The sequence below is a fragment of the Cyprinus carpio genome, chromosome A17, assembly GCF_018340385.1.
Source record: "Cyprinus carpio isolate SPL01 chromosome A17, ASM1834038v1, whole genome shotgun sequence".
NCBI classification, from domain to species: Eukaryota; Metazoa; Chordata; class Actinopteri; order Cypriniformes; family Cyprinidae; genus Cyprinus; species Cyprinus carpio.
In genome coordinates this window covers 21,173,372-21,200,398 of record NC_056588.1, presented here as the reverse complement: position 1 = coordinate 21,200,398, position 27,027 = coordinate 21,173,372, and the positions used below count along the sequence as shown (strand labels likewise).

General features: G+C 38.4%; 1 protein-coding gene across 5 annotated transcripts in view; it reads right to left on the bottom strand.

Annotated features, from left to right (window-relative positions):
• The window catches only part of LOC109074543 (kinesin-like protein KIF26A), a 92,239-nt gene that overhangs the window by 27,223 nt on the left and 37,989 nt on the right, over positions 1-27,027 (bottom strand). For 3 of the 5 annotated variants that reach the window (XM_042774404.1, XM_019090564.2, XM_042774405.1), the window contains exon 4: positions 24,515-24,681. In XM_042774404.1, coding sequence (XP_042630338.1) covers positions 24,515-24,681 — 167 coding nt within the window. Of the gene's footprint in view, positions 1-3,574; positions 4,371-19,565; positions 20,146-24,514; positions 24,682-27,027 lie in introns of those variants that run through there. The other 2 variants (XM_042774406.1, XM_042774407.1) reach the window with 2 other exon arrangements.

The window sequence follows — 27,027 nt, the reverse complement described above, 5'->3', positions numbered from 1 at the left end:
GTGTAAGAACTTTAGGTTTGTGCATTATTTTTTGGTTTGAGAAACAGATCGTCATGTAATTCATGCCAGAACCAGAACCACGACAACATATGACCATCTGTGTTTGCAAAAACAAGACCTATTCAGGTTATCCAATCACAATGGAGGACATTTACATACAGAAGTCTTAAAGACACAATAGCAACAATTGCTCTGTCGAAGGGGGTTCCATTGAAATCAAGCCAAATCCCTTTGTCACCACAGCGAAGTGATTTTCCAAGGAACCCTACTTGTTTTATAAATATACTTTTTCACTCAGACAGATGTGTGTACGTCCGAAAATCAATTTTGGTCTTTTCCTGATTGATTTAATAGTAGAGCTTGACATTTAAAACTCAATGCTATAAAATCAGACCTGAAAGGTCAAAAGCCCCCTATCGCATTGCCAAAGTAAACACAGACCAACTCCGTCTTTCTCCACAGGCAGCCTTTCCCCCTCTTTAGTTCACAACTAAATAGGCACACTGTGCTCAGAAACCCTTGAAAAATGTCCTCTAAAAATGTAAAATGGAGTCTAATGGGGTCAGCCCTGTTGTTAGCCCTAACATTAGCCATTTGCTAAGTTTGGCTTTACAGTGACCCAGTTACAATCTGGAAATTAATCTAAAAATCTATGTGAGATGTCACTCCTGGACCCCAGAAATAGTAGAGCAATAAGAGCAACAAGCAACAAGATCTTTACCTTCCCAACAAGCTATATCAGCGTTCCTCAAATTACCCTCGAGGGCCAATGCACTGCAGAGTTTAGCTCCAACCCTGATCAAACTCACCTACCTGTGATTTTTTTAATGATCCTGAAGACATTGATTAGCATGCTCATGTGTGTTTAATTAGGATGAGAACTAAACTCTGCAGAAAAGTGGATCTTGTGGGCCAGATTTGAGGAGCCCTGAGCTATATCATAAGACTGAACTTTTCAACTGTTCTTGTGATTGAATGAACCTATGAGTAAAACCAGTGTGAGAGGAACGAATGTGTGCAAGTGAGGGAAACTAAAAGATTGAGCGTTAGAGAGACAAAAGAGAAGTGAAAAACCACAGGCTATCAAGTGACGTTCTGGGGCTCAGCTCACATTAAGAGGTGCATTACGGCTGTTCTCTTGGGCTGAAGTGTAACAGCTGTCCGCAGCACAGCAGTCTTTAACCAAATCTGACTGTGATCACACTAAATGCAGCAATAATCAAATGTGAAGTACACTGAAAATCACACTCTGAACAATATTTAAATGCTAAGAGCACACATTACAGTAGCACATTGGATCTCTAAAGTAATTGCCATCCCACTCTTGCTTTTTCATCCCTTACACACATTATAAAGAGCATTTTTTAAAGGAATAGAAGAATAACACATCAGGTGAATTGTACATGTACTCTTAGTATATTGGTTAGATAAGGTTTTGAAAAATGTTTACACTACTTTTTAGATAAAATGTAAATTTACTAACTCTAAAAAATGTAACCATCAATTATAAGGTAAGTTTTTGAATCATTAATTTCAATTTTTTTTTTTTTTTTTTTTTTTTTTTTTTGTTATGGTAAAAAGTACATGTTTAAAAAAATCAGGAATTATTAATTAACAAAGATAAGTATGTTTTTGGAAAGTCACACTACTCATCGTTTTACAACCAGAGCTAACCTGAACTAAGGTAAAATTATTTTCTTTTATTTATTTATTTAGCATGTTTCTGCACAATGGTCACACCACATGACTTTGTTAGTCACTATATCAGAATTTTAAATGGTCTTTTTTTTTTCTTTTATTTTCTTTTTGGAAATAAATACATACTACAAACTATTAATTACATTCATTTAACATATACGAAAAAATAAGTGTCACATGGATTTTTTTTTTTTTAAGGTTTCCCATAAAACTATGCTCTCAGTTACTCCTACAATGCAAAAATTATGGAAATATTTGTGTGCTAATTATGTTTGTGCAACCTGTGATAAGATCAAATCAAATGAAAGTCAGAAGATGGGAAAGTAGAAAAGAACAAGAGGGAGTCAAAGCTGGGCATTATAGAGTGTGCATGTGACAATAAATGTCTTTCTTGTTTTTTTTTTTGTTTTTTTTTTTTTTTTTTCTGAGAAGCACAATCCCTGATCATTAGTGTAAGCACCAGCCCTTGGGATGTTCATGTGTGTGTTCCCCAGTATGTCTGGCAATTCAACACCCTTTTTTCTACCCCTCTCTGCATCAGTCCATACATCTAGAAGTGACAACCCCTCCCGTCCTTTTTATTCTCCCTCCATTTCCTCTGCCCCACCCCTCTTTTCTCTAGCTCCTTACAGCCATCCGCGTCAGCCCAAGAGCACACTCAGAGAACACACTGCTAGCTGATGAAATAATTATAACATCCAGGAGGAATACAGGAGCGGCCCCTCCCCGGGGAATTGACGGCCCACAAGAGTATGCAAGAGAGAGTGTGTGTGTCTGTGTGTATGCGTGTGCAATGTGTACAAACAGATGAAGAGGATTAAAGAAATGTGTGAGCACTGCATTCAGAAAGCATTATGAGTGAAAGACAGAAAAATGAATGAGAAAAAACAGAAAGCAAAAGACAATTCAATAGACAATTGTTTTTTGTGTGTGATGATGTAACATATTTATCTTGTAAAATTGTAAATGTCATGTAAAAAAATGGTATAAATATATTAAATAAAGGGATATATAAAATTAATTTCTTATGACAAAATAAAAAAAAAATCTAATAAAATATAAATTAAAAATAAAATTAATTTATTTAGGTTTAAAAATTTTGAATACTACAAGTCTTCAACATTTATAATTTTTTTTTGTTTTGTTTTCTTTAAATTGATCTGGTAATCTGCTATAAAATAAACACAAACAAACAAGTGAACAAATGAATGAATAAATGAATGAATGAATGATACTATGTTCAGATACTTTCATTGAAAAACATTTGTTTGTAGTGAATGAACAGAATGCATATTCGTTTATTGTATATTCAGTCTTGGGGAAACCCCCCCAAAATGCAACTTAGAAGTTGGGAAGATTTGAGATTAAATTGTCAGTAATAAAGCACTTCATAAATCCACAACAACAACTCAAGCATTCTCAGCATGCACACTTATACACTAATGCTGAAATTAATTGCTTGTTGAAGCACACATGTTCTCTCTCTTCCTCTCGATTTCATTCTCTCCATCTCCTCAAAAATAAATAAATAAATAAATAAACTAGCTTAGTTCATGAATGGAGAGCAGCTATAAAGCACACGTCCATGTGCTTGCACTTTTTACTTGTCCACCTGCTCAAACCCACTGCAGCAGGCACACGCTACTCTAAACAAACATGCTTTGACATGTTCCACAGTCAAGGAGCAATCCATATCCCAGGTATGTATAAACAATCAGACAGCAGCCTTTGTAGAGTTTAGCAGGTGAGCTCAGAGGACAGAGAGAGAATTCCTGGCGTTAAGACGGGTGTGTTGCAACTGACGTCTATGGGTCAAAACCCACTGCGCACACACACACACACACACACACAGAGAAAAACCTTTAAAAGTACTCACACTTCTTTCCAATCCATCATCTAATGTATTCACAACTCATAGCCAGGACGATGCAGACGGGATGCAAAAAAATGGTACTGTCTGTGTCCCCATACCCACATTTTGCTTTTAAAAAAGAGTGATTCAAAGACAAACTAGTTAAAAAGTCATTGCAAGTGGTTCTCTGGTGTTCACTGCCCATTCTCAATGCACGAACATCTGCAGATGATGGAAGTTTAAAGTCATTACATTATCTCCAGAACTTTTCTTCTTCACATTCATGTCTTTTAATTCCCCTTTGTACCATCCAGCGAGCACCAAACCACACTAGTACTTCTCTCTGCCTTTAATGCTTTCTCTCCCTGGAACAGTGTCAGTTAGTCCATTTCTTGTGTCAGGCATCCTGGTCCTATTTGTCATCTATCCCTCTTCTTATCCCTCCCGTGGAGGAGAGGGGCTGGAATCCAGCAGTCGGGATTCGCCTCTTGCTGCCGGAGGAGTGCTGGCAGCTGCCCTGCACTCAAACACATGCGCACGATTCCTCCCTCTCTCTTTCTTTACACAGTCCAGCCCCTTTTCACTCCCCACAGCCAGAAAAGGAATCAGAGCTTTGTGAACACTCACTCGCTTGCTCTCTCGCTCTTTCTCACTCACCCTCACACACACACACACACACATGCCCCTTACTCCATAAATTCTTCATGTGTGAAGGGTCTCTTTTTTATTCTACCCCAGACTTCAAACAGATTCACTTAGTATGTACTGCATGCCTGACTGTTTGTCTCTGTGTGTGTGTATGTGCTTTAGGTGCTTTATATGTGTGTGGAGAAGAGTGTGCTGATAAACAAACACACAAACAAATAAATAGTCCTTGCTTTGGGGATATTCAGATATTATATTTTTGTTTGTTTGTTTGTTTTGCCAGTGCATAATGTGTGAATGCATGCACGTTTGTGTGTCTGCTTTAGGTGTTTTTATTATGAGTGTGGAGGGAAGCATGTCTTGTTTTATGTTTGCTTAAAAATAAAATAAATTTTTCTTCTCCATTAATTGTTTTGTAATGTAGAATGAATGAATACATTAATAAATTAATTTGTATTATTTAACTGTTGAAGGATTTACCTATTTAATGGTTTTCCATATTTTTATCGGAGGGAAAAAAATGACAGTATAATGTATTTGTATCTACATTAGGTGTTTTGTGTGTGTGTTTTTGCTATGGGTAAACTTAAAAATACATATGTTTATATATTTTTATTTTTCTTCAAATGAATTTGGACATCTTTCAAATAAATAAATACCCTGATTTAGGGATGTTCCAATATTTTGATCAGAAATACATTAGTTGATGCATAATGTGCTTGCATGTGCTTAAAAAATAAATCATAGAAAAATATATAGAAAAAAAAGTGAGTTATGTGACTTTAGTGACTCTATGCAGATGCTAAGGTGCTCTGAGTGGTTTTTAGTGCAATGCTATGATTGCTAGGTTGTTCTGTCAGGTTGTTAGGGTATTGTTATGTGGTTTCCAGGGTGTTCTGGGCACTGGCTGAAGTCTCTACAACATTCTGGTCTCAAAATTTGCACAAGTTCCTCATTCAGTGTAAATTTATGGATTTTTCACTCGTTTTATTGTCCGCTAGGAGCTAATTGTAAGTTTGATCAGTTAGAACAGTAATAGCACACTTCTCTTCAACAAGCCACACAATTTGAGGTACCATTCAAGTCTGTACCACAAACAATATGGGTGGAGCTATACTCTGAAAGTTAATACTGAGCGTTAGGGGTTTGTTCAAATTAGCCTTAGCGAGCACCACTAACAAAAGAAAAATACAGGGCGCAAGGAAATGTGTTTGTTCACATCCTGCACCTGTGTCTCCATGTGTGCTGAAAATCTCATTAAGTGTTTGCATTGTGACAAACATCATTGCTCTGATGGGTGGGATAAAGCTATTAATTATTGTGAATGTGAAATAAGCACACAGCATATGCTAGGTGTGGCGTAGCATAGTGTCTGTTCAGGTGTAGAGACAAACAAACATCTATGGGTGACCACCACTTTAAAATCATATTCCAGACACATGTGGTGCTTAGAGATGCCCTTGGCCTGTGAGTAAGGGCAAGATGGGGGAAAAGCAGCAGCTGGAACAATTCTTAGCTCTTTATGTGAGATAGATATATTCCCTAAACTGATAATTTGAGCTGAGGAGCTGGAGTGAGACAGAGAAAGAGAGAAAAGGGGTGAGAATGTTTGTGAAAGACTCAGTTTCCGTTGGTCTGCAGCACAGCTCGCACACCACCAGCCCCCTAACACACTGTCCTACGTATCAACACAGACTCCCACTGCCGCCCACCGCTAGCCAAGAGATGACCACAATCAAAGCTCCCTAGGTGCACAGACTAGATTGCTGAAATCATGTACTCTGATAATGCTTTAAAAGGAAAATCAGTTTCTCCAGCCCTCCGCAACAAATAGCACGGAAAACATGGACAAATGGCTGAAATAAATGGCACACATGGTTGTCTCTGAACTTTTGTTGAAATCAGAATGGATTTTGGTGTGTGTGTGTGTGTGTGTGTGTGTGTGTGTGTGTGTGTGTGTGTGTGCATAGAGTTGGGGGCTGAGGAAGGGGATTTTGAGAGTGTGTGGATGTGTGAACCAATGCACATATTATGCCTGGCTTGCTTATCTACTGTTTTGAGAGCCAAACCATTTGGCTTGTTGTCAATAATCTTTGCAGGCAGCTTTCTCTGCCTTTCAACTTTTGTCAAATTAGAAAGAGGAATTCCTCAAGCCGACTGAGTCATTAACCTGTTCTATGGATTTCTTTCTCTTCGTCCAGATAGCATTTGTAGCTAATTGCCATTTTGGACCTATTTACCATCCTTGACATTTCTTTTATAATTACAAGGTGTTTTTTCTTTCTCTTGACAAAGGATAGCAAAGCTCCGGACACTATGGATCACCGTGAGTGATATCAGACTACATTACTAACGTTTCCATACCTGTATCTCCAACTATTATCAATCACCACAAAATCAGCAGGTTGTTTACAACAAACAAATGTGTTTATTATTATTATTATTATTATTATTATTATTATTATTATTATTATTATTATTATTATTATTATTATTATGTATCCTTTTATGGATGCTATGAGTTGTCAAACTACAAACAAATCTAAAAATATGGCATAAAATGCTCTGGGATCAATGTAGATTATGTTTTTAATAACTATCAATGTGAAAAAAAATAATCAAATAGTATGTTTATGGTTTGCCATGAACCCCAATAATCAGAACATTCAATGAGAAACAACCTCAGCTACTTCAATTTGCCAGCTTTTAGATTATCTACATTCTGAAATCAGTGCCAAAGCACATCCAGGACATTGATAAGTATTGGGGAAACAAAAACAATATCCAGTAGAACGGGGTCATAGTCAGTCTCTTATACCAATGAAGGTACATTAATTCTTAGTCACTTACTAAAGTAATGAATGTTCCAGTCAAGGTTTAATCTCTTCCTGTGATTAAGGCATTATAACATCTAAAGATGATGTCATACTCTTTTATCCACAGTCAATGGCCTGAAACAAAATTTAGTAGTCAGGTCAAAAGGCTGAGAGTAGAAACCCATGTGTCATAGAGAGCGCTTTTAGTGTCCAACAAGATCCTATTGCAACATGTTGCAGTACAGTAAGAGATTTTGTATGTATGTTGTGTGTATGTTGAGATTTCAAGTAGTCAGACTCCTAAAATTATATATATAAGGCAGAAAAGGCAGTTTAGCGGAATGTTCATGCTGCTCTTTTCCATACAATTAAAGTTTTTAGGTGTACTGTCCTGTTAAAAGTAGCCTACAGTAGCCTACTTTCTTACATCAACATATACATTCCTCTCATAGTATCTTTAACATTTACCTAATACTTGGCTTCTGTTTGAAAATTTCTCCTATAGCCATAATAAGAACCACAGATGCAACATAAGACATGTGAGACAGGATTTCTTTAAATAACCAAAGACATATGGAGTTGGCTGTACAGTAACCAGGAGTCTTAAGTTTCTTTCCCACGGAAGTGTTGTGACAGAATAAAATCCAGAAAGAGTATGTGAGAAAGTTTTAAAAGTGATGTTGGTCCACAGCTGCACTTTGATTGAAATGATCAGTCACTTGAATATCCTTCTTTATATTTTCTGCAACACACTTTCTCACAATATACTTTAGTGGTAAAGAGGGCTTGATCAAAAGTGCAAAGCAAAAAATCTCAATCTACAGGAGGTACTAAGTACAAAAGTAAGAAAAAAATAAAGTAAATCTTATTCACTGGAATAATTAGATGGACAGTACAGATATTCTTTTGTGGTAAGCAGCAGGAAAGGTGGGCTGCTCTCAACCTCCATTACTAAACACTTCCTTCGAGCACTTATGACCTGAGGCGTCAGTCACCCGGTAACATTATCCCTCATTAAAACAGAGTGTACATGAGAGCACACTGTGTGATATCTATAAAATTGGAGCATTATATCAATACGGAAATCACCACAGGGCAGCTTTGGCTGTTCATTGAGCTACTACTGAAAAATATAGCCTAATCATAATGTAGTATAACTCATAATAACCATAAGTCACTGAGCTGTGTAAAGTGATGGGCTGCTGCATATTGCATATTACAATTGTGTAAATGAGATCAGATGCGCTGTAGAGTTCCTTAATATATGCTATCAAAACTGGCCTGGTCACAGTTATTAAATATATTTAGAATTAGTATTAAAAACTAAAAAATATATAGAAAATATTATCTGTGGTAACTGACAGCATGCTAAAATGTTACCCAAAGATACTGATTTGTAATAAAAAATATAAAAATAAAAAAACAGCTTCTAATATATCCAACACATGTACCAAGAAGATTAAAAATAATAATGCTAATAATCCACTCAACAATGAAAGATCCAAAGATGCATGAAAAAGAACACGGAGTGTGAAAATTCAAGAAAAATAGGGACAAAGGACATGGTGGAAGGAGAATGAAAAGCATAAAATTGCATCAAATGTGTGGAGAGCGAGGGATGGAAATATATGGAGAGACAGAAGGAGAGAGGAAGGGAGGGCGAGGTTGAGTATGAGACACAGAGGTGAAAAACCAGAGAGCCAAAAATAAGAAAATGAGATGGAAATTAAAAAAGAAAGAGGGTGAGGACCGCCCGAGAGTGAAGAGAGACAGAACACATCCAGAAAGTGAGAGACAGTGTGTCGTCTCAAAGGTAGATAACGAGAGTGCTTGAGTGATCAGTCTGGTCTTTTTTTATTTTGGCTGGGACCCAGTCCGCGGCTGTCTGAATGGAGGTAAATCATTTTGAGCCTGAGAGTAGCACGTTGAAAAATGATCGCTCGAGTCGGGCCGGGCTCAGCTAGGGATTTACTTGTTCCCTCGACGAGCCCAGGGTGGAAATCCCCAGCCAGACCCAAATAAATTAAGCAGTCTGACTCTAAATGGAAAATGTTCTAATTAAAAAGAAAAAAGACCAAAGAAAATCCCCAAGAACAACTGCACTGGGAAATGCTATGATTCTTTAGACTATGTTTATATTTGCATGTTATTCTGTTTATCTATTTAATGCAAAGTAATTGCACAAGCAAATTTCTACACCAACTAGCTGGCTGTGCTGATTTAAATATAGGGGTTTCTTTTGTGTTTGTGTTGCAAGTTTGGTGATGTGATCAGCAGAATTTACATGTCATGTTTTGGTAACAGTAAGGTTCACTTGGAACCTCAATCGAAGTGGTACTAAAAAAAGTACCAGGTACCAGGTACTGTACCCAGTGGAAAACCCCCCAAAAGCCAACACTACACCCACATAAAATGCAGTGGAAAAGTGCCAGAACATTTCCCATACATGCTGGCAGCTGCAAAACGCTTTTCCTAAACAAACCTAAGCTGGTCTGTTCTTTTTCTTTGGTCTCCCAGCCTGGTCATGCTGCACTGTTGACTGGTTTTAGATGAGTTTTGGACACATTTAAGCTGGTCAGGCTTTGAGACCAGCTGGTCACACAACTAAAGGCTGATTTATACTTCTGCGTCAAAACTATGCCGTAGCTACACTGTGGGTTGTGCGTAGTATGTGCAGGCTGCGGCGTAGCCTGACGTGCACCATCCAAAAATGTCACAACGTGTCAAATCTACGCTGATGCTTCTCCGACAAGCTGCTTCTTCTTCAGCTTTTGCCGTGGTCTGCGGGTTACACAAGCAACATGCCCGTGGACACTGCAGACTAGCGGTTTGCATGTGCACTGCATTCGACGTGGACAATGACGCAGAAGTATAAATGAAACTGATGCACATCCTACGGCGTAGAGGCTACGCAGAAGTATAAATCAGCCTTAAGCATCAGCTTGGCCAAGATGGGAGACCAAGTATGACCAGCTTACCTAACATAGGCTGGATTAAGTGAGGGATTTTTTTAGCAGTGTTATCCAGCCCAACTTTTTTCCAAGAAGTTCATACATATGATACAAAACTAACATCTACAAAACTAAATTCAAGCATTTAAGCCAGGGCTCTTCAACTCCAGTCCTGGATGACCAGTGTTCTACAGACTTTAGTACCAGTCCCAATTTAACACAACTGTCTCTAATTTGCAAGTCTAATTTGCTTGTTCAGTGTGTTTGATTAGGGCAGAGGAGTCCAATCCTGCTCCTAAAGGGCCACTTTTTCAGCAGAATTTTGCTCCAACACACCTGCCTAAGTGATCTTGAAGACCCTAATGAACCGGTTCAGGTGTGTTTAATTAGGATTGGACCTAAAATCTGCAGGACATAGCGTAATTTTCATAGTAGTACAGTCTGCCGATGTTTGCAGATGCAGTGCATGTGTGAGTGATCTAAGCAACAAAAATCCACCAGATCCACTAGTTCAAAATGTTTCCTTCTATACTCACAGCCAAAAGAGACTACTTTTAAAGGATTGTGGATTTAACTGTGCATGAGAATTAAGTACAACCTGAGCCTTTAGAGCAGGGGTGTCCAAATCTGTTCCTTGAGACCTGTCCTGCAGAGTTTAGCTCCAACATCTTAAGCAAATAATTCAAGGTCTTCAGACTTTCTAGAAACTTCCAGGAAAGCGTACTGGAACTGGTTGGAACTACACTCTGCAGGACATGGGCTCTCAACAACCAAGATTTGTCACCCCGGCTTTACAGTTGAATTAAGCAGGACACTGGCCCTCCAGGTCTAGAGTTTAAGAGCCTTGATTTAAGCATTAGCCTTTTGGTCAAAAGGTTTCTACAATCGTGAGAAAGTCAGTCAACTGTGTCCACATTTTTTACTTGTACTCTACAAGACTAGTATGTCTTTTTAGCAAACATTCTCTGTTTATTAAGTGTTTGTTGTGGGTTTGCGGCCTATTGTGCATTGAGCTTGGCTAGCAGCTATGTGCTATGTACACTTTGGTTCCTGCTTCCTGTGCTAGTTTTGCGGCTCATAAAACAGTAAAATAAAAATCAAAGTACCACCAAACATGTCCACAATGTTAAGCCTACCACCTCCAATAATACCAACAGCAAAGAAATGATTCTGTTTACAGTGCATGAAAAAAGGCCGCTAAAGCATTTTCAAGAGGGGGCAAGCGGGGAAACGAGAGAAGCATTGTTGTCTTTTTTGCTGTTCCTAAATTACCCCTCAAAAGCATCTATGAAGAGACAGGATGTGCAGCTAATCCAGGTTTGGCTTGTTGTGGCTTAGCCTCGGTGGGGAGGCAGAACAGAAGCCATAAACATGGCCAGGGTTTTTTGTTATTTAATGAGTTGCAGCGTTCAAACCCGAGCCCCTGGGGTAAAGCTCTGGAAAGCCACAAAATGAAGATAGCAATGGGGTTGTCATCTTTTTTTTTAAGATGTTCACCTTTTATTCATGTGAAGTGTAGAGTGGCTCCCAGTTTGTTTAAAAGCACAGCAAGCTAACGTTTAGGGAAGATCAATTCCATTTAGCAGAAAACTGACAGATAACCAAAACTCTCTTGCACACTCCCTCTCCCTGTTTACAAAGATTACCATCTACTTTCATCTCATCCGTGATACATCTCTCTATCTCTTCCCTCTCCACCGCTGGGATTTGTTCTACAGGTAGGCAACCCACAGCATCGGGTTTCACTAAAAGGGTGTTGAGGAAAAGGAATTAAATTACAAGACAAGTGCGTGGAACAGGATAATTCTGTCTCCACATGCTACAAAAAGTGCAACCCAAGTTAGGAAGGAGTCGGTTAATTTAGCTGATGCCACAATGTCCAATCAGACGCCAGACACGCTCTTGACCAGGACCTTGAACTATGCTTACATGATTATGAAGTTTCAGCCTTTTCAGTCCTAAAACTAATTGCATATAACAGACTTTTACAAATTACATTCACTTTGCCCACTAGATACAAACAGAAGCTTTGAAACGTGGTGGGGCAAGCCCTGCAGATATGGAAAGGGGACAACAAGAGAATCCTACTGCTCAACCTCACCACAGCACTCATTCATTAATCACTGTCTGGCAGGGAGGACACGTAACGCTTATATATTTGCACTCTTTCACTCGGAGGCTATCACAACAAACAGCCCCAGTGGCTGCTGGGAATATTTGTGCATGATTATTCAGAGGCGGAACAACAGGGTGGGAGATGAAGAGGGGAAGGAGAGAAAGAAAGTAACCAGGGAAAGGGTGGAGGACTGAGGAAAAACAGATGTGCCTGGAAGAGCGTTTGGGGGATGAAGGTTGCCTTTTGGTTGTCATGGGCTTATTTTGATAATATGGAAGCAAGAGGAAATTAGGGTTGACGGTCAAATTAAATATTGATATATAAAATTGCCCATTCTAATATATTAAAATAAATAAATAAACATTGGAAAACACTGGAAATGCAAACACATAACTGAACGGAAAAATTAAGGGGGAAAGAATTCTGTTTTATGGACATGTTTTTGCCGCTGTCTCCCACTGCTGTTTGCATTAACATTTCTATGAATTATGGTGTTTTGCAGTGTGCTTATTTCACTTGTTGTGCTTTGATGATAATTAAATTTCACCATATAAAGAATACAAATTATTTTAATGTTGTTAAAAGTCCCATTTGGGTTTGATTTATAAATAATTAAGCCATAAGTTGGGGTCTGTTATATGGGACTTCTGTGTGCAGTGCAGCTCAAATCAACTTTTAGAAATGACACAGAAAAGAAAGAAACAGTTATAAATGTCATAAATGTCAAACTCAAAATCACATTAACTGTAATATATATATATAATGTTATGTTAATGATAACCCTATTCAAAATCAAGAAAACATCCATCTATGCCATTTTAATTCACACTCAAAAAATGCATTAAATATCTCAATGGTCTTTATTGACTAATGATCACATTTTCATAGACAGAAAGATGGATGCTCCCCTAACCATACAGGATGTGACAGATTACAGTTACTGGGTTCATAAGACTAATAACATCATTCAAATGACTTCATATAGCCACCAGTGAATGAGGATATTATTACATTCAGTGGTGACCTTAACACTGCAATATAATCATTACCACTGCAATGTGCATAGATGTGCTCTTACACGGCAGGAATGCTATCAATCCATACGATGTGATGCATTCTCACAGTTTATATAGTTTTGCTACGGACAAATACCAAGAATTGTGCCATTAAGAAACCCATAGGTTATAGCAATAACCCAAAGTATGTCCATTGATAACATCCTTATGCATAAGCTTTTACAAGCTCCCTCTGATGCTACTGCAGGAATTCAGGGTTTGGGTATAGCAACTTAATACTGAAATAGAGAATGAGAGAGTAAGATAGCACTAATGAGATTCTCAGCTCTCTGCAACAGGCTCTCTCACACGCTGGGTCATGAACTGATTACAGGCTGTAATCCACTCCATTTCAGACAACCTGCATGCAGAGTAGCTTTCAAAAGTGAAAAAAAAAAATGGTGTGACATACACCCAAGTATGGTGACCCATACTCAGAATTCGTAATCTTCAACAAATAAAAACTCTCTCTGTGTCTCTCGTTTCCACCCCACCCCCCACTTTACCACAAACCTTCACTGCCTTAATGTGCTATGAAATCAATTGTACATCCTATAAAATAAACACCAAAATTGAGAAATGTCAAACTACTGAGATTAGTTTTACAGACCACTTACCTGAACATTTTATGAGCTATACGTACATCAAGAAGTCAACGTATGGCTAGTTAGCATGGTTAGCCCCAGTTGTCAGCTGCTATTGTAACAAACAATTAGGTCCACCTGTTGGATCAAGTCTAGGCTAAGCTACCATGCTATAAGCTAACAATATATAGTTAGCTTATAAAACATAAGATTCAACTCTATTCAACAGGTGTACTGAATTTTCCCTGAAGCACTATCATGGGCAGCAAAAAGCATTAGCAGACAGTCTGGCAGCAAAACTGCCTTAATGTGCCATGAAAACAATTTTACATAATTTAAAATAAACATTAATATTCAATGAAGCAAAATGGAAAAAAATGAACCCACTGAGACTTTTAGAGACCAGCTTTCTGAACATTTAGTCTGTCCGTTGAATCAAGTAGCTAGAATGAGCTAACACTGAACTGTTTGATTAAAAACCAAGATTCAACTCGATTCCACAGGTGGACCAAGTTGTTCCTAAAGTACTATTATGGGGCAGCAAAAAGCATAAGCAAACAACCTGGAAGCAAAACTAAGCAACCATGAGTAGAGATGGCATATTTCAATTTCCTTCACCACCTGGGCAACTACTAAAGTGATTCATATCATATGAATGCTAACATATTCTGCAAGTATTATAGATATCCTTAAGCGACGGTAGAGAGATTAAGGCTACAGAAACTCCTCCTTTGACAATAAAACTTTTTAATTTAATCAGTAGAGTGTGTTGATAATGACAAGCAACAGGGATCTCATTAAGTAGTCTAGAATTTTGCTTGAGTTGCGGTAAAACATGCTACATGAATAAGTATGAACTGTACACTTGGGTGGTTTTGGGCTGGGAAATCAGGGGAAGGTTGAACACTAATTAGACACAACGCTGGTTTCAGTGGGGGTTTTTTTCTGCTCAGGCTTAAAGCTTAACCGGGTGGATCGTGATGGGATTGTGAGCCGCTGCTTTTGTTCTCTCCAGCCACAACAGAGGATATTCGGGCTGGATGACCTCATGGGAATTTTCAACTTCAACCACATCTGCGGTCTGAAAAGACAATAGGTAATAAACCTATAAATGCATATTCCACTCGGTCTGGTAACACAATTAATAACCTTGGTTGATCTGATCTGTATTCCACAAATCCAGGCAAACCGGAGACCTCTTTAGAAGAGCCGTCGGTTTCCTCTTCTTCCTTATTTACTGTTTTCCCTAGTGAAATGGGTTTCAATTGTTATTTAGGGTTTGTTTTAATCAGCATTTTTGAGAAATTAAAGCTTTGAGGCAACTAAAAAGCTGGTGACGGTTGGTTGCCTGTCATGCTTACTGTGTGAAGTACAGAACTAAAGCAATTAAGAATCAATCCTTGTTATGCTACCAAACCGAAGGAAGCCTGAGAGCAGCTACAGCCTCTATTATGAGCATACATTTCCAACCACCAAGTATGTATTTTCCCTCACTATATAAGAGATTAACTAAAATCTCAGTTCAAAAAATACTTAAAAAAAACCCCCAAAGGCCTGCAAACATCACTTTTTCCTGACTGACACAGAGACCCCCTAGACCATACGGCACATGGAATTTGACTGATTTGACAGCATTTATTTCCTCTTTAGTGTTGCAGCAAACATCAGCTCTTCTACAGCCCCATGTCTATTGAGTCCATACACATGAATCAGCAGATCCTTGCCGTCTAGGGGACTCACTGATGCCCGCTGCTCTTCCTGTGGTGACCGTATGCAAGTGGGCTGGCAAGTCTTCCTGACACAGCCGTTTTCAAGCTTTTCCCTGAGCTGTCACAGACCCCCAACTGTAAGCATGAAAAACATCAACTGTTTGCTGTATATATTCTTGCTTATTCAGGAAAAAGGTTTAGGTGGGTGCTATACTATGCCTGCTTTGTATAATTATAAAAAAGCCCTAAAAATGCCATGTTTGTTCTGTATCTTCTGTTCTACCCTGTTCCATACTTCAAATTTAATTTGAGCCCTTTTACACTTGGTATTAATTTATCCTGGGTGTTTCAATAAAGTGAAATGAAGTGTATCGAAGTACTTTTTAATAGGGCTGCACGATTAATCGCACGTGATTAATCGCGATTGTCATGCGCATTTAGTCAGTAAAGCCGGTTCTGTGATTAGCAGTAAATCTCCATCACTTGCTTTCAGGTGGAGCAGCATTTACTACGCAGAGCCATAGTTCTCTGACAAGGTATGCAAAATCGTGTTCATAATCACAAACAATATAATTGTAGGATAATGAAATCGACAAAATCATTCTAGATTATGACAGCTGTTTGCGTATCTTCCCAGTGAACTACGGCTCTGTGTAGTAAATGCTGCTCTATCTGAGAGCTTGTGAAAATACCACATTTAATAACGTTTTAACTCCAAATTCACTTCATAACATCAGTCGAGTGTTTAAAATAAATCCTTCTGTGAGATAATTTGGCTTCTTAAACAGAATAATTAAGGCACACGATATTTCATTGTATTCTAAGCAATGATAAAGGCTATGTCGATTAGCATTTCATTATATATATACTTTATTATGATGAAAATTATAATAAGAACTAAGATAAACCGTATATTGTGGTAGTCGTGTGTGTAGTGGTCACGTTGAATCAATGAAAGTAGTTAAATCTTCTGTTTATTCAGCTGCAGCATTTCCTGGATTTATTCTTTGGGGCATATTTGGATTTTCAGCGTGAGATCGCCCTCTGGCCTTTGGATGGAAATTTACTGCTGATCACAGAACCGTGCTTCACTGAAAGATACGCATGACAATCGCAGCTTCTGCCTAATCATGATTCATTGCCTTTGCAATTTAATTTTGTTTAATTGTGCAGCCCTACTTTTTAATCTGTCCAAGGATGCAGACCGCAGTGCGAAACATTAAAGTACTGCATGTCACAACTGCAGAACAAATGCTAAATTTGCATGGCTGTGTCCCAAAAAACAAAAACAAAACAAAAAAAATGAATGATTGGTGCATTTATATAGACATATGAAGTGATGAACACTATTTATCAAAAGTTTGAAAAAAAAAATCTGTCTTTTATGCTTACCGAGGCTGCATTTATTTGACCAAAATACAGTAAAATATTGTAAAATATATTTATAATTTAAAATAACTGTTTACTGTTTGAAAGTGTAATTTATTAGGGTGAATTCCTGGCAGTCATTACTCCAGTTTTCAGTGCCACGTGATCCTTCAGAAATCATTCTGCTGATTTTGGTGAGCAAGTAACATTTCTTATTATTATTAATGTCTAAAATCAATTTTGTTCTGCTTAATAAACCATTTTAAATATTTTTCAGGTTTCTTTGATGGACAAAATTTGAAGAAAAGCATTTAAACAGCAATTTGATATCTATAACTTTATAAATGTATTTATTGTCATTTTCGATCAACTTTATGCATCCTTTCTTAATAGAAGTATTTATCCCTTTTTTATTTATTTATCTAAGGATTTATCTCTTTTTTATTTATTTATCTCTAGAGTCATATAGACCCCAATCTTTTTTTACCATAATGTACATCTCTTTCTTGGCTGACCACTTGTGATCTGATCTTCTGAGACAGATGTCCATACCAGGTGTAAATGGGCTCCAGATGTCTTGCCATTAGCCAGTCAACTGACGTTTTGTTTCTGTTGTATCATGTCAGAACATTTCACTATAAGAAACACAGAAGTGCAAAAACTTGTTCAAGAAGCTGGTGAAGTTTTGATGACGAAACACTCTTCACAGGTTCGGTTGGTAGTCTATATTCTGTAAATGAATCACTGTTTGTACAGAACAAATGCAGAAAGCTTCAAGGTTGTGACAGATAAGAGAGAACCCATTGTGATGCTAAAACGCTGACAGTACATTTGTTTCACAAGTGCTTCAAAGGTGAGTCTGCCTCCTTTTAGACAAAACAAAGATGCTTTAGTGTTCTTTGTGTTTTCTCGAAGGTGGTAATCACCCCAGTGAGAACTGTTTGTGCTGAGAGACTCACAAAATCGGGGTTATTCATACAACTTAGGTGGGGTGTAAAAAGCAGGAAGATGCGGGGAATAATGGAGAGTGAGTGGGAGACATTGCACAGAGAAGTGATTTTTAGTGGTGGCATACTGTAAAGGTGTGGGGGTGAAGTCAAGTCAAGTCTGCTTTATTGTCAATTCTTCCACATGTACAGTACATACATACAGAGAACTGAAGTTGCGTTACTCAGTTGTGTGAAGACAAGACAGAAGAAACAGGACCACCAGCTTGACGTCAACACTGTGTGTACAGTGTAACAAACAACCACAATTATTTAATTTTTTTGTAATATCATATTTCAATTATATTTTGTTCCAGATTTTTAATGTGAATTTTTAAATAAGTCTCTTATGCTCACCAATGCTGCATTCATTTGATCAAAATTACAGTAAAAACAGTAATATTGTAAAATATTATTATAATTTGAAATAACTATTTTCTTTTAAAATATAGTTTATTCCTGTGATGCAAAGATGAATTTTCAGCATCATTACTCCGGTCTTCTGTGTCACATGATCCTTCAGAAATCCTTCTACAGTATTAGGCTGATTTATTAATTTATATTATTAATGCTTTTAAATATATTTTCTTTTCTTTTTTTCTCCTTTGATTTTGGGGTGAAATACTCTTGTGATATTCACTTAACAGAACACTAAATACAATAGATTAAGAAGGGAAAATGTTAATTATAAAATGGTATAAAGGAGCTGTATACAAAAAACCTGAGAGTGTTCCTGGATCAGTCCATTTGGACACATCAATACTTCAGTCCAAACCCCCTGAGGACAGGAAGTGGGCTTAGCTTGAGCAGATCCCTGGGGCCACTGGCCTAAAGTGATAGATCTATCAACACCTCCATCATCCACCCTCACCACCCAAAATCACACAGCAGAACATCACGCCCCACCGTGGACATTCTGCCCTGAGTGGCCCCCTCCTTCCCAGCCTCCACTTCTCGAGTACCAGCTTCAGCTGCTCCATGACCATTACACACACACACTTACAGGCAAACTCAAGCTTGACCACATGATTAGGACTGGGGACCACCAGCTGGGGGTTCAGCCAGAGTAAATACACAGTAAAACAACAAGGCACATCTCAACACAGCACTGTCAACAAAATAGATCCTACTACAGCTAAAGTCAACAATCAATGAGATCAATTAGGACCAAATGATTGAGAATGAAACTTTAAATGTTGTCAAAATACATAGACTACACTACACACAGAGAAGCATCCGCAAAGTCAAATTAATTTGAGAAACTTTCAGATTGTTTCAATGAAACAGTTTAAAAACTATTCATTGATTCACCTGAGTAATCTCTAGAAAGAAAGAAAAAAAAACTCTAAAAAAAAAGCTTTGTTTGGAAAGCCTGATTTATTTGAGAAACTGTGAATTTATTGATTCCTTCAGATGGTTTCAATAAACCTTTTTAAAAACTATTAATTGGTTCATTGATTCATTACTCAAAGGTGTTGACATATTTTGTAGTGAAACACTTTTTAAAAAAAAAGATTTTTAACACTTTTCAAATAAATTAAACAGATCGTTAAAAAAAATAAATAAATAAAAAAAAATCTACCATATGCCTAAATCATGCTTTGCAAATTGGTCCAACTCAATAATTAAAAAAAAAAAAAACAAACATACAATCAAATGTCCTGCAAGGTGCTAAAGAACCATCAATTCTTAATTTAAGACAGCAGTTTCGACTGAAGTCAGTAAATAATCTGAAATCCAAACTTTTAATCTCAAAACGCAAGTTTCTCTAACATGGTGACTTACTTCAGTTGCATTGTGCCGCTCCACTTATTTTCCTCCACATTCCATAATTTTCTCTCCCTCCAGCTGCGAGTGTCGGTGTGGGGCATTGGTCCGAGTCTGCCCACCATGTGTGTGGATTCACCTCACTGTCTACCAGCTCACTGCATCAGTGTCTTCAAAGTAACTGGACATTGGTGTGTTCACCACTATCAGCCTTGACTGAAGCGCTCCCGTGTCCCGGCTCCCGTCACACAGCTGCGCAGCAGGTCCCGGCTCCGCTCCAGGGCCCCGGCCACTCAGCATTAATCTGTTTTCCCAATTTGTCCCTGTCAGGGATTAGTGCTGTCACTCAAAAAGCAGCTATCCACATGGATCATTTGCCTGTTTCTTTCTCCTCTGCTCTTTTCCTCTGTGTACTTTATCTCTCCATCTCTCTGCCACTGCTCAGTGTTTCGGGATATCTTTCTCGCTGTAATCCTCGCAGTGATGGGTGGCCTACGGAGCCGACGTTATCAGCTTAGCTGAGTGCTGTTGTGACTGTGTGCAAGAACTCTCAACAACCCCTCTCTTCTCATTTGCTCACCTCTCCACTCCTCAGTCAACCATCCCCCATGTCACCATCCCATCGCCTCCATTAGAGCCCCACCCCCTTATCCCACCCATCAGAAGACCACTGTCCACATTAGCATTGACACAGCATGTGGGTGGAAAGGTGAATGGCATCCCCCTGTTTACAACTCTTGGAATGCTTTATCATTATTGGCCGACTACAGCAGTAGAAGGAAGCAAATCTTCCAAACAATGAGATGAAACTGATGCATGTATGTACCTAATTGACTTTAAATTGGAGCACACTGTGAGAACTCAAGAATTAGGCGCAATGCTAGTCATAAAGGGGTAAGCACCCAAATGCATCAATTGACCTTCCATTACAAGAGGAAGAATTGTTAAATATCTACTAACTTATGTGCCATTAGCCATTTAGGAAAGGTTACCTGAAAGCTTTGTAGTCTTTGTTAAGTATACACATGCAAAACATATCAAAATACAGATTAAATGGGAGGCATTCAGTAGTTTTATGCCAATTAATAACGTTTTACAAATGTACAAATAAACTGTATTTTTGTGAAGTGTTATATGAATGGTGTACATCTGGTGTATATATATATATATATATATTTTTTTATTTTTATTATTTTTTTTGATGTACAATACAACACAGGTATGCTCTCTGTTGTAAACAAACATAGTGTCAGCTCATGTGAGTGTTTGCTCCCATGCATATGTCATTATGAGACAGGAAGCTTGCACTCAAGACTCCCATGAACATGCTTAGGGCTTTTTGCCTGTGGCTATAGATTACAGGTAATAAATTGCATGTTCAGTTTCTTGCACAGACTGATAGTTTCACTTCACAAGACCTCAATATATTGTCAAGAGCTATCAGTATTAATTTTGTGGTGCCTATATATAATTTTTTTGACTTTCAAAGTGACGGTAGCCATGGACTTGCATTTTATAAATCACAAAGACTAAAAATTATTACTGTTCTTCTGAAAAAAAAAGTCACCTACATCTCGAATAGCCTGAGGATGAGTAAATTAACTGCAAATTTTCATTTTTGGGTGACCGATCCCTTTAAAGTACAGGAAGAACAGTAATGTTAATGTTAATGCTAATGCCAGCTAAATAATGCCCTTTAACAGTAGTTATTGATAGATTATAATCATTTAACATTAAACAATTTTGTACTCTGTTCGTAAACAATTTGGTAACAAAATGTAAAGAATATTATGTTATACTTCAAGAATCCTTTGAATAAATGATAAATACTTTTGAAATGTTAAAACATACAATCTATTCTAGTTGAAATAATTGCACTCAATGTGAATTAGCGCTGAGGAAAGCAGTTCAGACGTGCCACAAGAATGAATGTATTCGTCGCAGTTCATGTGAACTAACGCCTCCCTTTCCCACTTTTACCTTCAGTTGGCAATTACATTTATTCAAGGCACAGCATTTACATGGCATGAATTAACTTCCCTTTGTTTCTATGGTTACTCCCTAAGACCAATGCAACAAAGCACTTTGGCTGCTCAACTCGTCTGGTGACAGTCTGGATTGTTGTACATGTAATTACGGTGGAATGTTTACTCCAATCATAGTCATTAATGTTCAAGCTCACCTGGACAGGCAACTGAAAATGAGTTCTAGGCCATAAAATAACATTTCATGTGTTGTGCTCTATGCCACTACAAGTCCGCATACCGCCAAACAGCTGTGCTTCTCAATGCTGACCTGCATGCATGTGCATACAAGCATACATCCTCCATTTACACACCTTGAAATCTTGAAATGGGCAGTCAGCTAATGAATTGTGGCAGCTAAAATAATTGAATTTTAATGCAACTTTAGACTTCACACAATGTCTACACCATATGTGGACAAGCATGACATGTAGACAGCATCACTTTTAACAATAGGAAAAGCCTTGTCATGTCACAACGCACCACTCACTAAGTGTGAATAAGTAAGTGATAGGATACATTCCCCACCTAACTGGGTGTTCAAAGAGCCCGCAAATTAGTCCACTGGCCCAAACCTCCTGTCAAAGGCTTTTATTTGGCACTTTCCCAAACTTTTGACACCCAAACCCACACCAAATCTTTTACCATTCATTGCACATTCATTTTTTTTACACACATGGACAGTCACTCTGATCTCTAGACAAACAAATCTCTCAACCTCATTTTCTTTCTCTTCCTCTCATGCCTTCAGAGTCAGTAGAGCACGTGGCTGTCTAAAACAGTCATATCCTTTTAATCAGTTCTACCCCGACTCCCACCTAGCAAAGGCCCAGATGATTCACTCACATGACCCTGTACACAATGCTTAGTTCAGGGTTGTTTTGAACCATTTCATCTCTCGGAGCACCGAGGTGGAATAGCAAAGCACACCAGGCTGTTGAGTGTGACAGCGCATCCTACAGCCTCTGGGAAGCTTTTTTGGGCCCTGTGTCTGTATTCATTACAGGAGCCAGCTAGAATGTCAATACACTAATCATATGCTCCGTCACTCTGGAGCATATGCCGAGAATGGGGGTTAGGGAAAAGTCAACCTTCTCAGCCATGAATCTATTCATCATCCACTACTCTATTTTCTCACTAGATGGCCACTAATATTTATACAGTACAAGCTGAATAAAAGAAAGTTAAATCACCTTATGGGAGCCAAAGATGCGTTACAAAAGGACAATGGTAACACTTATTCATAGATCAAGGTACTTAAACCGGACTTCAAAAGTACTATGGTACCATTATGGTAGTGTCCATTATAAGGTAATTCCATAATGCATATTTGAGGGATGAAAGGTGAGATGCTGATACTGTAAGCAAATGCAAGGTAACATTTTGCATTAACCAAATAATAATAATGTAACACCTAAGAGAAATAATAAAAGCCAGGTTTACAAAAATTGCACCCAAGACACCTTGCTGAAGCACAATCAGAGATAGTCAGGGATAGATTCTAACCAGTGCTGTTCTGAAAAATGCTATTTGAAATCAAAGATTTTAAAAACACTAAAGGGATGACTGGAAACAGATTGACCATGTCCCTCGTCATTCTCCCCTCCGATGTTTAAACTCTAATTGCAATCTAATTAACATTTCACTTACAAGAGAGGATCCAGCCTCCTGCTTGTTCTACAACCTGGTTAAAAGCCCAATGCACACTAGCGGAATAATTGCAGGTCTGGATGTTCACTACCAGCTCTTGATTTAAATGTATAAGTTTGATAATGACTCCTTTAGAGGATGCCCTTCATTCATTTTTTGGCATGCCTGAAAGCAAGGTGTTGCACTGGCATTTCTTATTCTGCACACTCTGATCAGATGAGTTTTATGGCCTTGATTTTAATTAAACAGCAATGTATATTTTATACCTGTTTCACAGCTTAAACATGAAGTTTCTCAGCATTTGGTTGCTAATTTAATGTCGGCTACACAAATTAGTGGCTGTTAGTAACAAACAGTCACACATGTCCTAGACTTTAAACCAGTATTCCAAGAATGCTAGGGTGTCCAGAATCATAACAGATCTCATTTCAAATAATAATAAAAAAAATCCTGGCAGGCACTAGTATTTGGGATGAAACAAGAGGTGGCACCAGGCATAGCTTCCTACTTCTTCTGTTTATCCACCCAGAAGTTTAAATTTAGAGACGAAAACAAATCTATTTTCTCTCTTTCTTCCTCGTCATCCTCTTTCTATGACATAGCAGCCTCCCTGCTTATCCGCTTTTTCTGAGATCGCCTCCAAAGAAAACAGACGCGCAATTATAAATCAGACCACAAAAATTAACCTTGTCCTACATGGGGTCACTTCTGTCTGTTGTCTCAGAATGACCCGGAAGTGCTTGGGCAGGTGGCAACACCCCAAGCGGATCTAAAACTTAGCTGCCGTCATTCTCCACAAAGGGAGAGGCCCCTGATCACTCTTTAATGTCTCATGTTGTCAATTGGCTTGAGAAATTTGTCAAATGTGTTTTCCAGGACCATTCCAAAAACATTCCTGTCACCACCCTTTTCCACATACCAGTGGAAATTAGAAACTAATACATCGACTGATAAAACACAAGCATCTATGTTCATAAAATCATGCCATCATTTAATTGAAGCAGTGATCTAGTAGAGATGCAACTCTAAGTACACTTACTACAAGGGACAACTTGTAGCAACACAGGGTTAGGTGCCTTGCTCAAGAAAACAACCCTTCTGGTTGTCAGTCTCTAGCTACTCTGCCATGCCATCCTATATTAATATACCACATTACACCAATTCCAAAATCTGTAACCTTGACATTCAGTTCTCAAGGTAAAGACCTAGAGGTATCTAGATAGTAACCATGCTTTGCTGCATAATGATTTTTTAGAGTCTATTAAGTGATCTATGTTAAACGTGTTTTCTTACCTAATGAAAAAGGATGCTGTAGCTGAAGTGGGGTGGTCAGAGGAAGGAGGCACAGCCTGGCCAAACTGAACCGGACTTCTCTGTCTGGAGGGAGTCAGGGACACTCTGGAGACGGGGGTGTCTGAATGCCATTCACTCTGCTCTGCTTGACCTACGAGGCCTTGTGTCTGTGGTGGGAAGAAGCAGGACAGGTAATCCATACTTACATAGTTCCATGAATCATATGCCTAGGTCACAGAGAATCACATCTTCTTGAAAAAACAAAAAGAGCAAGCAAGAGGCAGCTCCATTACAAATGATGTTTCAAAGGTCGCATATAAAAAGGAGGAGGTAACAATTACTCTCATGCATTTATCATAAAGTACATAATTAGCCATCACGGAGGAACATGCATTCATGGATATGAATAGGTACAAATAGGATTTCAATGCATAGAGATTAAACTGATTAACAAGAAATGTGAATTCCTTATCCAGAACCATAGCAGGATGCAGAGGTTGTCAATCCAGACATGGGTCCACCATGACTTGAGGCAGTACAAGCCAGTCTTACTTTGCTCTCGAGAAAGTAGATAGATCAAGTAACTAGTCTTCTGTCGGTGTCTCCAGTGGTGTTCACACAAAAGCTCAGTGAAGGAATAGCAAGCGGGTGCTCAAGATGAACAGTGCATGATTCTATGTATTGACTCTACATTGTGATATTTGAAATGCTATCATCACACAATCCTTGAATGAAGTCTGTGAGGAATTGCTTTTTCGCTGATAAGGATCAGAGTTTTTAATCAAATAAAACATTTGGGACATATTGGTTTGTCGTTGTTAAATATTCTTGCACTGGAGCCCATTCATTCACAGACGTTTTCATTATTTCACCAGAGTCGCTCTTTGTCTCCGAGGCCTGTGAGTAACTAAGTAGCTTAAACCCTTAATCAATATTATCTGTCAAGTGCTTGTTTTGAATGAAGGCAGTGCGCTAAAAAGCTTCAGGTAAGGTTGGGCAATTTCCCAGAGAATATCGTGAGTTAGTCACTGACAACACATTGAGCAATAGACAACCACGGCTTTAGTGTGGCATGTCATTTGTGTTGCGGTGGTTGTGCATAATGGCTGGATTCGTGTTTGCTCTGGATTCATGTCTGGCAACTAAAATAACATCATTAACAATCTTTTCATGAAGCATAGGCCATCCAGTGCATGATGTGTCAACAGAACTCTGACAGGAGAACTATTTATATACCTTGGATGACATATGAGCTCCATATATCACAAACACAAGGATTACTCATATGAGACAGCGTACGACATGTGGCATCCATTCTGTTTCAAGTCTGCACTTTGTTGAACTGTGACACTTGGTTGAATAGTTACTATTACATAAGCTTCAACTGATCTGAGGGTTGGAGGATTCTGAACAAAGCAAAAGTTTGAGTTGTTTATGTCTATTCTGTTTATTCAGATGCTCCAGGATTCTGTTTATGTCTATAATTGCTTTCTTTGTATGGTTGAAATCAATAATTGTTATGTATGTCCGTTCTGTTGCAGAAATGGCTATTTCATTGTTCGAAATTACAAAGTATGCATGCGGACATGACTTAAACTTCAATTTGTATTTTGGGGGAATGACTATACATACACAATAGATGTTCCTGCCACTTTTTATGTGAGCTTTTTTTTACAGCTTAGATGAGCTAAAAATAAATAAATAAATAAAAACATTCCGGAGTCCAGGTTTTTAAGCCCATGTGAAGTCAGAAAGGGCTCGGATGAACTTAGCACTCATGCATCCATCAACACCAAAAAACGCCATGCTGGACCCGTGACATGACAGTCATATCGCATCATATGGCATTCCGGTTTCAAATGAGCCGTGATAAATCAAAACAGCGTCACACTGACAGCAAATGGTGTCTATCTGGACAGAACGGTAATCCCCACATACAGATAAAGAAGGAACGGGTGTCACATTTCACATTGACAGGATGTTTAAAGGGGCTACGCAGTCAAAAAAAGACTTGATTTGGGATGCACAAACACAGACATTAGACACACATACACTTGTATACACACACACGCACACTGAAGCAGCTGTCAAAAAACCCACTATAGGTTTTTGAGGACTTAAGCCCTCCAGTCAAGCTGTTTTCATGAGTGTCAGACACAGAGCACGAGGTGCACACTCTGTATCCCCAGGTCGGGTCATTAAAGTACAGCTGCAGACAGCTCCAATCACTTGATAAAATCAGGTATTCTCTTTATGCTGCACCCTACACCCTGTCTACAACCTCATCTCTACACCAGAGTCCAGAAAATCCAACTATTCACATCTCCTTCCAAATGTCTGTGTCAAGGAGCGGCATAATTTCTTTCTCTCTCTTCCTTCTTATTCTGGCTCAGAGAAAGCAGATCACAGTCTGTTCACGCTGCTTAAGGATTCCTGGTTTTGGGCTCCCAGTAGGCCAGTAGGTCATTCCAGCCTATATGAAACCCACATTGTAAAACCCATCCCGCTATGCT